Source organism: Megalobrama amblycephala, linkage group LG1 (assembly GCF_018812025.1).
Source record: "Megalobrama amblycephala isolate DHTTF-2021 linkage group LG1, ASM1881202v1, whole genome shotgun sequence".
In the NCBI taxonomy this organism is placed as follows: Eukaryota; Metazoa; Chordata; class Actinopteri; order Cypriniformes; family Xenocyprididae; genus Megalobrama; species Megalobrama amblycephala.
In genome coordinates, this window is record NC_063044.1 from 31,527,191 (window position 1) to 31,541,305 (window position 14,115).

Sequence of the window (14,115 nt, forward strand, 5' to 3'; positions counted from 1 at the left end):
ACTTTTTTCACGTTTGTAAATGAGGAATGCTTTATTTTACACCTGTGGCAATGCGTCTGATTGAAACACCTAAATTCAATAATTAAGAGGTGATTCACAATACTTCATATAGTGCATCTTGACATTTATAGTCAGTTATCAGAAAAAGTACTTGTGTTCCATTAAAAAAAGACACTCGGTAAAAAATAGCTGCCCACTGCTCTTGGTGTGTACTTGGATGTGTGAAATGCAGAGAATAAATTCTGAGTATGGGGCACCATATTTGGCTACACGTCACATTCACTTTCAAACACAAAATCAGTTTCTCTTCCTTTGCTATATGTGAATTTTGACAGTCACATGAATGGCCTATTTCACTCAACAATGGCCTGTTTCAGTGTGATGAGTCTGCATGTGTGTATTTAAACTTCATCTTTGGTGATTTTGATCATTCCTCTTCAGGCGGCCATTGAGTGAAACGATTTGCCTGTCCAGGTAAGCCTGAATTCACATACATTGAGATGCATTCAGAGTACAGAAATACATGAAGAATGTCTCCACTGTTGATGTTCTGTAGGTTTGTGCAGTATAAATGCAATTCTGGATTTACGACATCAGATACATGCTCCCATTTGGAGAAAAAAAAAAAAAAAAAAAATAAAAAAATCAACATTTGTCCACATTTTTTTCTTCATTTTTATTCATGACAAATACAGGTTTTAAAACGGGAACAAAATGAAAACACTTCACTAAACTAAAATCGTATAAAGATTTGGGATTTAGCATACAGAGGGAAAATAAGAGATAAAGCAGTGTAGAGACCTTTAAGGCTTCCAGTCAAAATACTGAACTAAACCGATCTTCAATATTTCCAATGTGTAAAAGTGAGAGCGGACTGTACAGAGCAAACATGCCACAAAGTATTTTATTCATTCTGAATGCATACTAACAGAAATAATGGTGGACTTGCATGTGCATCTATGCCAGCGTATAGCAGTAAGACCAAAGAAAAACCAAACAAACATAATAAAAAGAACACGGAAGGTCCTGTGGAAACGCTGAAAAGGGGCTACAGAACCATTTTACATTTACATCTTTATCATATAGGCCACTACATCTGTGGTTCACCTTGTTTTAAAGCAGCAGAGCTGAGTTGTAGGATGGAGGTCTTCAGTTCTTCCTCTTGCAGCTGTTCAAACTCCCCCTGATGTACACAAATGGTCAGAAAGAGCTCGATTAGTGCGTGAAACCAAACACATTTCCAGCACAAAGTACATTTCACAAGTTCTGGAAATAAACAAAAAACTCCATTCTTTCATTAACACAACTTTTTAAAAATGATCAAACCACTTTTTTTTTGTTTAATTTTAAGATAAATGGTCTTTTGTCCAATCAGCAATCAATAAATTTGATCACTTTTAGTAATATTCTCTTTATTTTACCCTCTTATCATTGGTTTAAATCTTCATATTTTCAATAGCAGCAGCAATAGTAACTGCTCAGCTGTAAGTAAAATGATTGAAGGTAAGCACACAAATAAAACCATGAAATATTGAAAGAATTGATATCCCCTCGTCTAAACGGCCAGACTTTGACATTAGGTGGCTGATCTTGCTCTGAAAGCATGCACTGCTATCTTAAGGACAACACAAGTAGGGAATTTAAACAAAACACGAGAGAGAAATAAAGTAAAAGTTTACTTCAAAAAGACACACCTGCATTAAAACACAAGCTAATTCACACTAGGGCTGAGAGATATAGCCAATATTCCCAATAGATTCAGCGTTGGTAAAAAAAATTAATCACCATTGTGAAAAATCGCAACAATTTTAATGCTATATAAGGCCGTTATTGAGAGCGTACAGTCCATGCAAATACAAAAGGTGGGTCGGACGCCCGAAGTATAGGCTTTAGAATGAGGTTTCCCAATTTAAAAGCCAGTGGCAAAAATGCACAAAGATTTGGTAAGTATAACTGATTCCCATAAATCGATTCAAAACTGTGATTTAACAAATGGGTAAATATTAACAAAGTCCTATTTTAAGGAAAGTTTGTTCACTCGGCGGCCATATTTGCAATGTCTCCAGGCAGCTATTTCGGCATCCAAGACTAAGTCTAATCTATTTGAATGTTGAGAATGGCTAGGCGAACTCAATTTAACATTTCAAATCAGCAACAAAATCTGACTGTCCACTAAATTTTGTTTCTTATGCTCAAATAGCATAAAAAAAGCTTATTTTTCATGTTAGATGAACCAATGCGCATGTGCAGTCCTAAGCGCGAGTCTCAGGTTTCTATGGGAACCGGAGCTTCTAACGGCAGCTGCAGTGATGCAATGACTTTATCAATCAGCGATTTCTCTTTAACTTAAAAGGCGGGATGTATTCCGCCATATTGCGCGTTGCAGTTTCTCCCATTCATAACTAAGAGGAGTGAACTGTCGTTCTATATCTATAGCCTTTGATATTACCCATTTATTACCAACATTTCTGTGTATTGTTAAATACATGAGAATTAATTATTAATAATTATATATAATTATTCTTCTATTACAATTTCCATTATTCACGTACTTACATTTTTTAATCTTGTACCAATTTTGAACATTATGATGGTGGATTGGTTGAAACGATGGTTGCTCTACTACTACTACTAAAAAAAAAAAAAACCCGTTCCTGTTAAAGCCAACCTTTAAAGCATTTGAGAGTAAACAGAGTACTTTGAATAAAATGCAAAGATGCGCATAAAGCAAAAAAAAAAACTTGCACGTGCTCAATTGAGGTGGATATTTTTTTTATGCGATAAGACAGACATAAACTATGACGCAAACACATTTACAGAATAAATTCCTCAATGTGCAACAAAATAAACTTGGACTTTGCCTCAACAGAGGATGTGATTGGACAACAGACTAAGCAGTGGACCAATCGCATCACAGCATCTCAAATATTGGTTTGGTGGTTCTGAAATGCCTGAGCTAAAGTCTGTCATCAAAATTATTGGGTTTATTTTCCTTCCAGAAGCATCGAACACGACTGTGTTCCCAAACACCACCATCCAAACTCAAGAGAAAATGACCGGATTTATTGCGTTTCATCTGCGCGCTTTGAGGCTCAAGTCATTTATTATGGAGGGAAAGAAGAGCCACAGTTTCTTGCATTTTTATGAAAGTGACAATTTGGTTTCTTCAACACTTTGGAGTGGAAACACTGTTTTATTTGCAAATGTTTTATGCAATATTCCAAGTTAAATTGGCAACTTTGAATGGAAACCAGCTAGCAAGTAAAATAGATTTGTTTGTTTAGCTATATCGCCCAGCCCTAATTCAAACCTATTACTTCTTACTAAACAGGCAAAATGAAAATAAGCGACACAAACAAGGAGAAAGAACTGTTTTGAGCTTGATCTGGTTTGATAGGTTACTGTGGGATATCAATTGGGCTCATCTGTAAACCTGACACTTTACATCCACCCGTTTAGGTGTAGAGTAAGCCATTGGCACTTGAAACCAACAAAAAGCAAAACTGAGGACAATTAAAACTGGGAAAAAAGAGATAGGGTAAATAAACATCAAGCTCTGAGACACGTTCACAGGCAACAGCATTCAAATGGATGTGGGTAGTGAAAGGAGTACCTTGGGTGAGTACCTGCACAGATTGACAGTATCCTTGATTTCTAAATGGGCTTTTCATGGGGGTCGCTCACAACACCAACGCTGTGTGAGGTGTGGAAGTCAGCTGCAATAATTCATTAACCCTACACTTCCATCATCCCAAAGCTATCGGATCTCAACTTTAAGAACAGACGGTATTAAAAGTGAAACATATCCATGTAACTCCAACAAAAAAAAAAAAAAAAGAAAGAAAATGAATAAATATATCAGTATTCATTGCAGTTCAATGAACTTTCTGGACCTCTTATGAACACCTTATAGACATCAGATGGTAAAATGCTGTGTGTTTATGCATGTACTGTACATACATATGCGCACACAATCATTTTATATGTGCAATAGATGTGCAAACAAAGTTATCCACTAGTTTAATCTTACTGCGAGCATAGAGTAAACATGTTGAGGTAGTAAAGGCAGAGTTAGGAAAAAACTAAAAAAAGAAAAGGAAAAAAATAAACACGTAAATTTGGAAGAGAACTTGTCTAAAGAGACAGATGTATGACCGATACAAAACGAGGTACCTCCAAGCATGTTTTTCAGGGCTACACTGGCCTTTCCCTCTGGGTTTGTTTCTTTCTACTTTCTTCCGTTTCATCAGCCTAGTCCCCATCTTCAGTGCATACTTACGATGCACTATTAAAAAACAGGAAGAAAAATCACAGACAGAACTGAAAGAAAAAGGGGGGGAAGGGGAGAGGGGGAGAGACCCGGGGGCGGGGAGGACGGTGCACTTACCTGGGGCTGATCTGAGGTCCTATCAGATCAGTTTTAATTGGACTGTGTGTCACCTTCAGAATGTAGCTCTTGGGCGGTGCCGTTCACTTCCGCTTTGGGAGGCTCGGCCTCCATGGGCTCGGGCTTGGAGAGCTCATTTGACTTCTCAACCGAGCCCTTTCTGCTGCTCCTTTTCTCATCTGAGGAGTCCTTGTGCTCTGTGAGAGGAGGCACAACCACATTCAGTAAACGTACATGGCTCTCTGGACAATATTCAAGAGAAACCGCTTTAGATTTGGAGAGTTTCAATGAATCGTTTTGAAATGTTTCATTTGTCATCACTATTTTGTCATCACTATTTTTAAAGGAAGTCTGCACATTTTTCCTGTATTAACCCTTACAATCACACTGGTGTGATTAATACATCACGTGACATATCACAACTACTCAGTGTTTTCAAACATGTTTGGCCCAAATTGGAATGAACTGCAGCACTGATAGATTTTGATGAACGTGCACTTGACGCAGCCGTGCACAGAAGACCAAAGGCCAAGGTGAGGATTTGTTACATTTTTTCCGTTCCATCGTTTGAAGTAAATTGCACTGATGATAAAATAATTTGTTCCCTCCTTTTGATTTAACTGAAACAAGAGAACAAATTTGTTCAACGTGGCAACAACTTACTAAAACGAGAAAATGAATTAGTAAATCGAGGTCCTGATTTACCAAAATGAGAATGAATTCTTAATTCATGGCCATGTATTTTTGTCCGTAAGACAGGGACGTGAATGAGCGAGAGTGGGACATTTTAAATGTCTCCTTTTATGGTCTGAAAAACAAAGAACATCAAAAGCAAAATGACTTAATTTTCATTTTGGGTGAAATAATAATTTAAGGGGGGGGGGGGGGGGGGGGGGGGAATCCTCTTTTTGAAGGTGGGACCAAAAAAACAAAAAAAAACAAAAAAGATAAACAAAATGATAAAAGCAAAAAAAAAACCAACAACAACAAAAAACAAAATGATAGAACAAAGAAAACAAAACAAAAACACCAAGTCCCATCTAAAAGCCAACAAACACTCAATGCTCTGATCAAAAACTTTGCAATAAAAACAAACAAACAAACAAAAAAATACAATCTTCTCTTCTGGAACTAATTTACATTAATGCCAGACCTTTGTCCTTAGAGGATTTGTCCTTGTCTCTGTCTCCTCTGTCCTTTTCTCTGTCTCTGCTGCGGTGCCGGTGGCTCTTGCGCTCAGAGCTGCGGGACCTCCTTCTCTCCCTGCTCCGAGAGCGGCGCTTCCTGTCCGAGCGTTCCCGGCTGCGCCTCCTCTCTCGGTCACGGCTCCTGTATCCATCAATACAACTTCAATCAAGGACATCTCAACTGCTACAACAGGTGAACACTAGATATATTAGTAGTATTAGAAGTACATTCAACCAGAGTTGTTACGACGAAAAAATTAACTGAACTAAAGCTAAAATAATAAAGTTTAAAAAGAAAAACAAACAAACAAACAAACAAACAAAAAAAAAAACTTAAACTAGAAAATTAGAAGTATTGTCTTGGCAACTAACTGAAATAAAATAAGTTCTAAAATTAGTAAAGTTACAAAAAAAAAGAAAAAAAAAAAAAAAAAAAAGGGGCAAAATTTACTAAAATTACCAAAACAAAATTTACTAAAAATACTAAAAAAAATAAAAAGAAATTTTATATATGAAATTAATATATTAGTATTTACTAAAATAGTATATAAATATTAAAACAGCACTCTTTACTTAATAAATTAGCCATTTTAACAAACAAATCTATTTTGAACAGCTCAGCTGGTGTATATATACGAGCAGTGTGAGTTGAGTACCTGCTGCGCTTCCTGTCGCGTTCCTTACTTCTGGACCTCCTCCTGTCTCTTGAGCGGCTCCTGCGGCGGTCTGACGCACGGCTGGAGTGTCTACTGTTGGAGTGACTCCTCCTGCTGCGCCTGTCCCTTTCCCGTTCCCTGTCCCGATCCCTCTCCCGCTCACGTTCCCTCTCCTTCTCACGCTCTCTCTCCCTCTCCTTTTCTCGTTCTTTCTCCCTCTCCTCCTCCTCTTTGCGTTTTTTCTCGCGTTCCTCCCTTTCACGTTCCCGGTCCTCCCTCTCCTTCTTCCCTCGGTCATCCTTCTCCGGGTCCTCTGAGCGCCGACGCAACTTTTCCTGTGGGGTCAAACAGATAACCATACTGTAAACATGGCAAATTTTTGATCAGTCCTTCCAAAAACATGCATTACAGCACTGTTGATTTTTTCCCCCTGATGTTTTATGACTTAAAAAATATACACTACGTAACTTTTTTGTACAAAATTATGTATAAATACATGAATCCTACCTCTGAAACATCTTTTTTGTCTTACCCAGATTCACTATGGTAAGCCTATTACAAGTGTTTATACTTTAGACCTAGTGGGATAGTTTTCACGGGAAACATACGCCACTCACATATGTCTCTTCATATCTGTTAATAGAGAAAAGTTGCTTCGGCTATTTTGACGTGTGTATGGTGTGAGAGCAGATTAGGTTAGTTGTCACAAGTGAGAAAGTTTGATATGGCTTCTGCTGGCAAATAGAGAACATCACAAAGCTCGTAATAAAACATTATTTTATTGAACAGATAAATTGCCATATGTAGCTCTCTAACAGTTCATGGTAAAGCATTATTTATCACAATTTATTATCACAATTACGTAAGCTGTGAGATAAGAGTTGCCATTACCTTTTTTACTTTTTATTCAGCGGCAGAAACTATGTGCCTATGTGCTATTAGTCTGCATTTACACTTAATGCACACATCTATTTAGACATTATAATTTTTTTTGTCCCGTCCAATGCTGGTTATCACCATGTCAATCAATATAATTTTGGATTCAATAAAAAATAAGTTTGTTTGTTTATTAAGTTTTTACACCATGTTAGCATCATGGCTATTCATTTAAATAAGTTAGTCATTCCTAAAACTTTGCAGTGTGTATACTTAACAGCATGAAAAACAAAACTTTTGCGAATGGGTTATATACAGATAGCAAAAGAGCGTTCATTTTTTAATCACTGCAGCTGTCAATCACTTCAGCGCAATCTCACGAAGCTCTGCACTGTTGTGAAAACTTCCGTTATAATCAATAAAGCTGGCTACACTGCACAATGAATCTCTTATTGGCCTTATATTGCATAATAATTATTAGTTAGCAAGTTACTTAGGTAGCTGCTTACAAATTAACATTTGCTACATACATTTGAGCAGTTAATAACATTTGCTAACTGCTGCAAGTGGCAACACAAGACTAAACATCACCATTGACAATAATACTCTCACATGTCAAACCTCAGCATTCCGGAACATCGCACTTTCTGTATGTAACGGTAATTGTTTTTGGCCAGTGATAAACTTTGTTCTTGGCTAAAGAAAAACTGAACTTTTTTAAAAATTATTTTCAAGGACAACAATATTTTCCAGGACATTTTACATTTTCTCTAATGTTCCATGTGTTTTCCAGGACTGGAAAGTTTTCCAGGACGAGTGGGAACACTGACCACTGTATTTTATCTCAATGATCATATTTCCATAATTGTTGAAATCCAAAAATCACAACTGAAACTAAAATTTGATTAATGTCAAAGCCCTAACTGATATTTTTTGTTCAGTACTACATTGTGAAGTATAGGACTGGCCAAAATATCCATACCGGAGTCTAATTCACCAGTGTGACCAACTAACCTTCAGTTCCTCCACTGTGGATTTGATTTTAGCATATCCCATATGCTGCTTGCCCATTAGATGGTCATCCACTCTGGACTGAGCGTCACCGACTATGAGGAAAGCGCCACACACTTCACACACCTCCATCTGCTTCTCCTGAGCCGCAAAGCTCTCAATCGTCTGACAAAGAAAACACGCTTGAGTGAAAGCTCATGATATAAGTGTATGTTCTACAATTAAAACACAAAAAGAGAAAGCTGTAACTCACTGAAGGAGTGGAACTGAGCTGCTCCCGCTCTTCCTTGAGCTGCTCCACCAGCTTCATCATGCCCTGTGCCTCCTCAACACGGCCCTCCGAGCCCAACTCTTCAATCTGAACACACAAACACAGTTACATCTCAGAGCCTCTTCAACACATCCATGTTCACTTCTTAACCTATGACTCTAGAAAACTAGTACCTGAACAACAAGCTCTTCAATCTTCTCTGTGAGGACCTGCGCTTTCTCCTCGTTCTTCCCAGACGGACCTGGTGCCTAGAAATCAGTTCAAACTGAGTTAGTTTAAGCACAGTGTACAAACCAAGTAGTTTTCATTACAGTTCAGTATATGTATGTTTATGTGCATATGTGTGTGCGTATATATGATCAAAGTTGACTGTAAAAATAAATCTGCATTGTTTATCTTTTTGATCTTTAATTCATAAAATTAGCAAAAATCTAACCTTTCATTGAAGGAAAGAATTGAAAGTGGGAAGAAAAAAAAAAAAAAAACCGCATTATGAAAAATGTTTTTCTCAAACACGTTGTACAATTATTAGCATCCCTAGAATTTTTTATGAGTAAAATATCTCTGAAGTATATTCCCTCATATTTATATATATTTTTTTAGGACACCAGGGTGAAATTTCAGTCATTAATTACTCACCCTCATGTCGTTCCACTCACGTAAGAACTTCATTAATCTTTGGAACACAAATTAAGATATTTTCTTGAAATCCGAGAGGTTTTTTATCCTCCATTGAAAGAAACGAAATTGTCCAGAAAGCTACTAAAGACATGGTTCTTTCTTTCTTTCTTTCTTTCTTTTTTAACGCCATACCAGCTTCAAAGGCTATATTCATGGCGAGAATAAAGTACAATTAAATCAAAGGAAGATTAAAAAAAGATGTTTCAAATTTTAAAGACATGGTTAAAATAGTCCATGTGACTACAGTGGTTCAACCTTAATGTTATGAAGCGATGGGAATATTTTGTGCAAAAACAACAACAACAAAAAAATAACGACTTTAAACATCGATTTTTTCTTTTCCATGTCAGACTATTATGCAGTTGGTGCAGTGCTGCATTTCCGTGTTTACGTCCGAACGCTGGCTCATTATTGGCTGGCTCCTGCGTCAGCATCACACGAATGCATCATGCTGCTCATGTGAAGCAGCATCAGCCAATACTGAGCCGCCGTTCGGACGCAGAACCTGGAAGCTGCAACGAAAATAGCGTAGCAGGGGAGAGACAAATGTGTTGAATAAAGTCGTTATTTTTGTTTCGTACAAAAAAAAAAAAAAAAAAAGTATTCTTGTCACTTCATAACATTAAGGTTGAACCCTATTTTAATCATGTTCTTACTACTTTTGTGGACATTGAATGTACTAATTTTGTTACAATGGTGGATAAAAAACCCCCCTCAGATTTCCTCAAAATATCTTAATTTGTGTTTTGAAGATGAACGAAGGTCTTACAGGTGTGGAACGACATGAGGGTGAGTAATTAATGACAATTTTCATTTTTGGGTGAACTAACCCTTTAAGCATATTTATGACTGGATTCTCTGATTCAGTACAGCTCTAAGGCCATGTGTCCACCAAAGTGTTTTAGCCAGCTGAAAACACTAGGCGCTCTGCTTTGAGCGTGAAAAAGACGCTCAGCGCCTCGTTATGTTCCTGCCGTTTAAAAAATGTGACGTTCCCATTGAAAACAATTGAAAAAGTACGCTAGCAGCTGGAAAAAATGCTTTGGTGGACAGACAGACTAATAAAGCACCAGGCTATAAATCAGTTCTAAAAAAAAATGTACAAGACAAAAACTTAAAGACAGCGACTGCTATGAAAGGTCATACCCCAGAGTTCTGCTGGGCTTGTGACAGGGCGAGACGCGCGTGGCCCCTCCGAATCCTGCGCTCCACCTCGGCTAGAAGACTCTGCAGGTACCGCAAGAAGTCTCGTTCATATCCTTCCTTCATGAAGCGGGAGCTCTTCTCATACCTGAGACATCAAGAGTCAGGCTTCAAACAACACTCTTTCCAAACAACACTGAAGACTGTACAAGGATCAAGAATGTGTCCAGATCACATACAATTTCATTTATTTATAACCATTAAATCTGGGGGTGCAATAAGAAATTTTAAACCATTAAGATTTTTTGCTTTAAAACATTTTCAATTTTTTTAAAGAACAATTCTCATACCAAAATGCAAAATATACATATTATATAAAATGCATCTAATACAGCTGATGAATTTAATTAATGCTGACTTCGCAGCATTTTGAACTGTTTTAATGAGCACCGCTATTGAAAATAGGAATTACAAAAAAATAAAACATCTGTACAGGTTTTAGAGTAATGATTTTATTTTGCATTTTAGTAACAGGAATTGGTGAGGGTCCTAAAATGGCTTTTTATTCTTTACAACTTTTTCTTTCTCCCCGATGATTTGGTGGTGAAAAGTAATCTGGACATGTGATTTTCATGGCATTCACACAGAGTATTAACTTACATTTTCCTTAAGTTTTCATCATGGATTTTTTCACAAGGACCTGGAAAATAAAACCATTCATTACGATGTGGAAGGCAAGAATAAAACGAGATGAATGCATTTAAGAATTCGTCCTTACCCAAGTCTGACCGTGTGTTTGTGAAGAGTTCAGCAGGGCAAAAGCCACACAGGTAATATTTGCAGACCTGCGGAAAAGAGAAAACCCTCACATTAAGCACTCATTGGGTAATCCAAGACCTCTTTTTGTACATTTTTGTGGTTTGTCAAATTAAAAAAAAAAAAAAAAAAAAAAAGACATTAACACCAAGATTAGGCCATGAGCTCTGCTGAAGTTGCTGAGACCAAGAAACAAATCTCCAGTCACCCGTCTGTGGCCAACAGATGGACTCTTTTAAATTAAGAGATCAAGAGATAATCACAACTAGATACAAGTACATTCACATGACAAACTGAACTGTTTGAACTGAACTGAACACTGTTACTACAGTAAAATTGTTTTAGTAATTAAACGGTATGAGCAACAACTCTTGTGAAAAAACTGCACTTAAATGTATCTAATGTGAACTTGCAGTGTACTTCAAATCTTAAGTAGAATAAAAAAAAAACTACTTGATTTGAAGATCATGAAATATTAATGAAATAAAGGCAATTTAAGTAACACTTCAGTACACTTTTGAAAGTGTACTTTGAATAATGTGAAAGTACATTTTAAATGATTCTGTTTAGAAAATATACATGTTTTAAAGTACACTTATTTTGATGTTTTGAACAAAGTACATGTTAGGCACTCGTAAATCTTGTATTTTTAATTTTGATGATTCTAAATGTAATGTTATAATATTAAACTTAAAATTAATATTTCAAATGTACTGATTGCAACATCGCTATGAGCATTTACAAATATATGTAAACACACGACACGTAAGTTCAACTGATTGCATTTAATATAAATTTAAACATGTAAACTTGATTGCAAAAATATTCAAAGTAGTTTACATTTAATTCGCACTTTTAAAGTATATTTGTTACTTAAGTGGTTTTAAAAGTATGCTAAGGTGTATTTTTCAAAGGGTCTGTCATGACCAGTTAAAACATTATAATCCAGTTTTATATGATTTTACAGTAAGAAACAATAACTGTCCTACATATGCGAGTGGAGCAAGACTCGTCCATTACATTGGTACATTAATATTAAATGTTAAAAATATCAACTGATAATTCCCTAAATAGTTAACAGCATTAACTTTAGCATGACTTTTTTCCTTGAGAAAAACAGAATGGATGCAAACTCGGTTGAACCGAATCTCAAGCTTGTGAATCGAAATCGAAACGAGTCGTGAGATGTGTGTCAGTTACTCAGTCTTACTAGTAGTTAATAGCAAAAGTTTGATAGTTAACAGTCGTTTGCGCGTTAATAATAGTTATTTGGCTCTGCAAACTCTTCTGATAAACAGAAGTGGATGAAGGCGGGACGCAGTGCACGCGCATGTGTTCAACAATGAGGCACGAGCCTAGCGCGTGCTAACTGATCCACACACCCGAGACAAACGGAGCATCGCTCAGATCAGTTCATATGTAAACAAACACATCTACACATGTTCGTCAAGTCGTTTAGTGCCCTACAGAGTTCAGATATTTCACAATAATAATTGAACCGCGGCTGCTGTTTCTCCGTCATCTCACTTACAGTCTCGTCATCCCAGCGAACATTACAGCGCTTCTCATCCGGAGCCAAGTTCCGGTCCCGACCCATTAACTCATCGAGTAACTGGGCTGCGGAAAGCATCGTGCCTCGCCTCTACTTCTGGTCCACTATAAGAGAGTCGTATTATTCATTTACAGAGTAACGAACACCGCGTCCCCTGCTCTCTGATCTGGACAACAAAATGGCAGATCTACAGCACGCAGCGGATGTTACCCATAATCCACCTCGAGGAACAGTCGTCATTAGAGCGCCATCTAGCGTACGGGATGACTAGTCTTTTTCAAATGAATACAAGAGCAGAAAAAGACAAAGGGACGCACACATTAGAGGTCTTCACGGGTCCAAAAATTCATACCCGAACCCGAAGAGACCCGTAAATGTGCTACACGGAACCGACCCGGCCCGACTATTATTTTGAAAGTTGGACCCGAAGCCGTGCAGAACCGAGAAATGCCATAAATGTACTACCCGGACCCGTCTAAGCTGGACCCGAACCCGACCGGACCCGTCTGGACCCGATCGGCACATAGGTCTATTCCACAGCAAATTGCTATTAATAAGTCAATAAACAAGTTGCGAAAATAAAACGTGTTGTCTTACCTAATATTAGGCTATAGCTTTCTCCCTTGTACCTGACTGTGATGCACTTGCCAAGAAAGTTCATCCGTTATTCCTCTCTTGCCGATTGAAATGCTTAATCCACTCATTATTCCAGCTTTAAAAGTTCACTTGCTGTCACGATGACAAATGCGACTTTGCAGTTTTGCATTATTTCGTTGTATCTCGAGACTCGAGTCATCTCACATAATAAAATAACTTTGACTGTTTGCCCTTTTGAACTATAATAACGATTGCTTGTTCAGTGACATGGCCGCTGACGTTAGCATTGCTTATTTGCGGTCATTTCTGTGCTTTCTGAGCCGAGTCTGACCAAAACTTTAGATATAACAAGACGGCATAATGTTATTATAAAAACAAGAGAAAGAAAGTGCGCTCGCATGAGACATGCGCGTTAGCTGGAGCAACCTGAAACAAGCTTTAAGCGTCACAGAAAACATTCGTGTGATAGTTCATATTTTGTTAATGATTTGAAATAGGCTATGTTATTTAAATGCGAATGTGCAAGGCTACAAGCAGTTCTTGAGATTTGAAGTTTGTTTGCATTACTGTTGCACACGATAGGAATAATAAAACTCGATGATCGCCGTTCGCTTGCATTAACTCCGCCCGCTCTGCTTCTGATGGCTGGGGTCACTCGTGTTTTTTTCACCTTATTTCCCGGCTCATACTTTGCAAGTTACAAAACACGCACAGCGCTGACTGACTCCCAACACGGCCGGGTGATCTCCGAATCAAATCGGCTCGGGTATACACACAATGTTAATCAGACCCGGGAACCGAAGTAATAGATTAGGACCCGACCCGGACCCGGCTGACCATTTAAAATATAGTCCCGAACCCGTACGGGTCCCGGGTCTTCTTTGTAGACCTCTAGCACACATTAGTCCTGAAAAAAGTCCGAGAAAACTCACGCACAT

At 37.7% G+C, this 14,115-nt stretch overlaps 1 protein-coding gene across 2 annotated transcripts; it reads right to left on the reverse strand.

Moving 5' to 3' along the window:
* Window positions 1–2: 2 nt before the first annotated feature.
* On the reverse strand, window positions 3–12,793 carry luc7l3 (LUC7-like 3 pre-mRNA splicing factor). Of its 2 annotated transcripts, XR_007184721.1 has the most exons (12): window positions 12,560–12,793; window positions 10,991–11,057; window positions 10,873–10,912; window positions 10,216–10,360; window positions 8,562–8,636; window positions 8,371–8,475; window positions 8,121–8,282; window positions 6,231–6,565; window positions 5,541–5,716; window positions 4,388–4,584; window positions 4,174–4,285; window positions 3–1,183 (listed from the first exon to the last, which is right to left on the reverse strand). XR_007184721.1 is itself a non-coding variant. In XM_048189720.1 (11 exons), exons 1-10 carry the CDS (start codon window positions 12,656–12,658, stop codon window positions 4,421–4,423), a joined length of 1,368 nt encoding a protein of 455 aa, XP_048045677.1. In that variant the 5' UTR covers window positions 12,659–12,791; the 3' UTR covers window positions 3–1,183; window positions 4,388–4,420. The 2 variants fall into 2 exon arrangements, 1 of the variants encoding a protein (XP_048045677.1); XM_048189720.1 differs by lacking the exon at window positions 4,174–4,285 and having other exon boundaries at window positions 12,560–12,791.
* Between the last annotated feature and the right edge of the window lie 1,322 nt (window positions 12,794–14,115).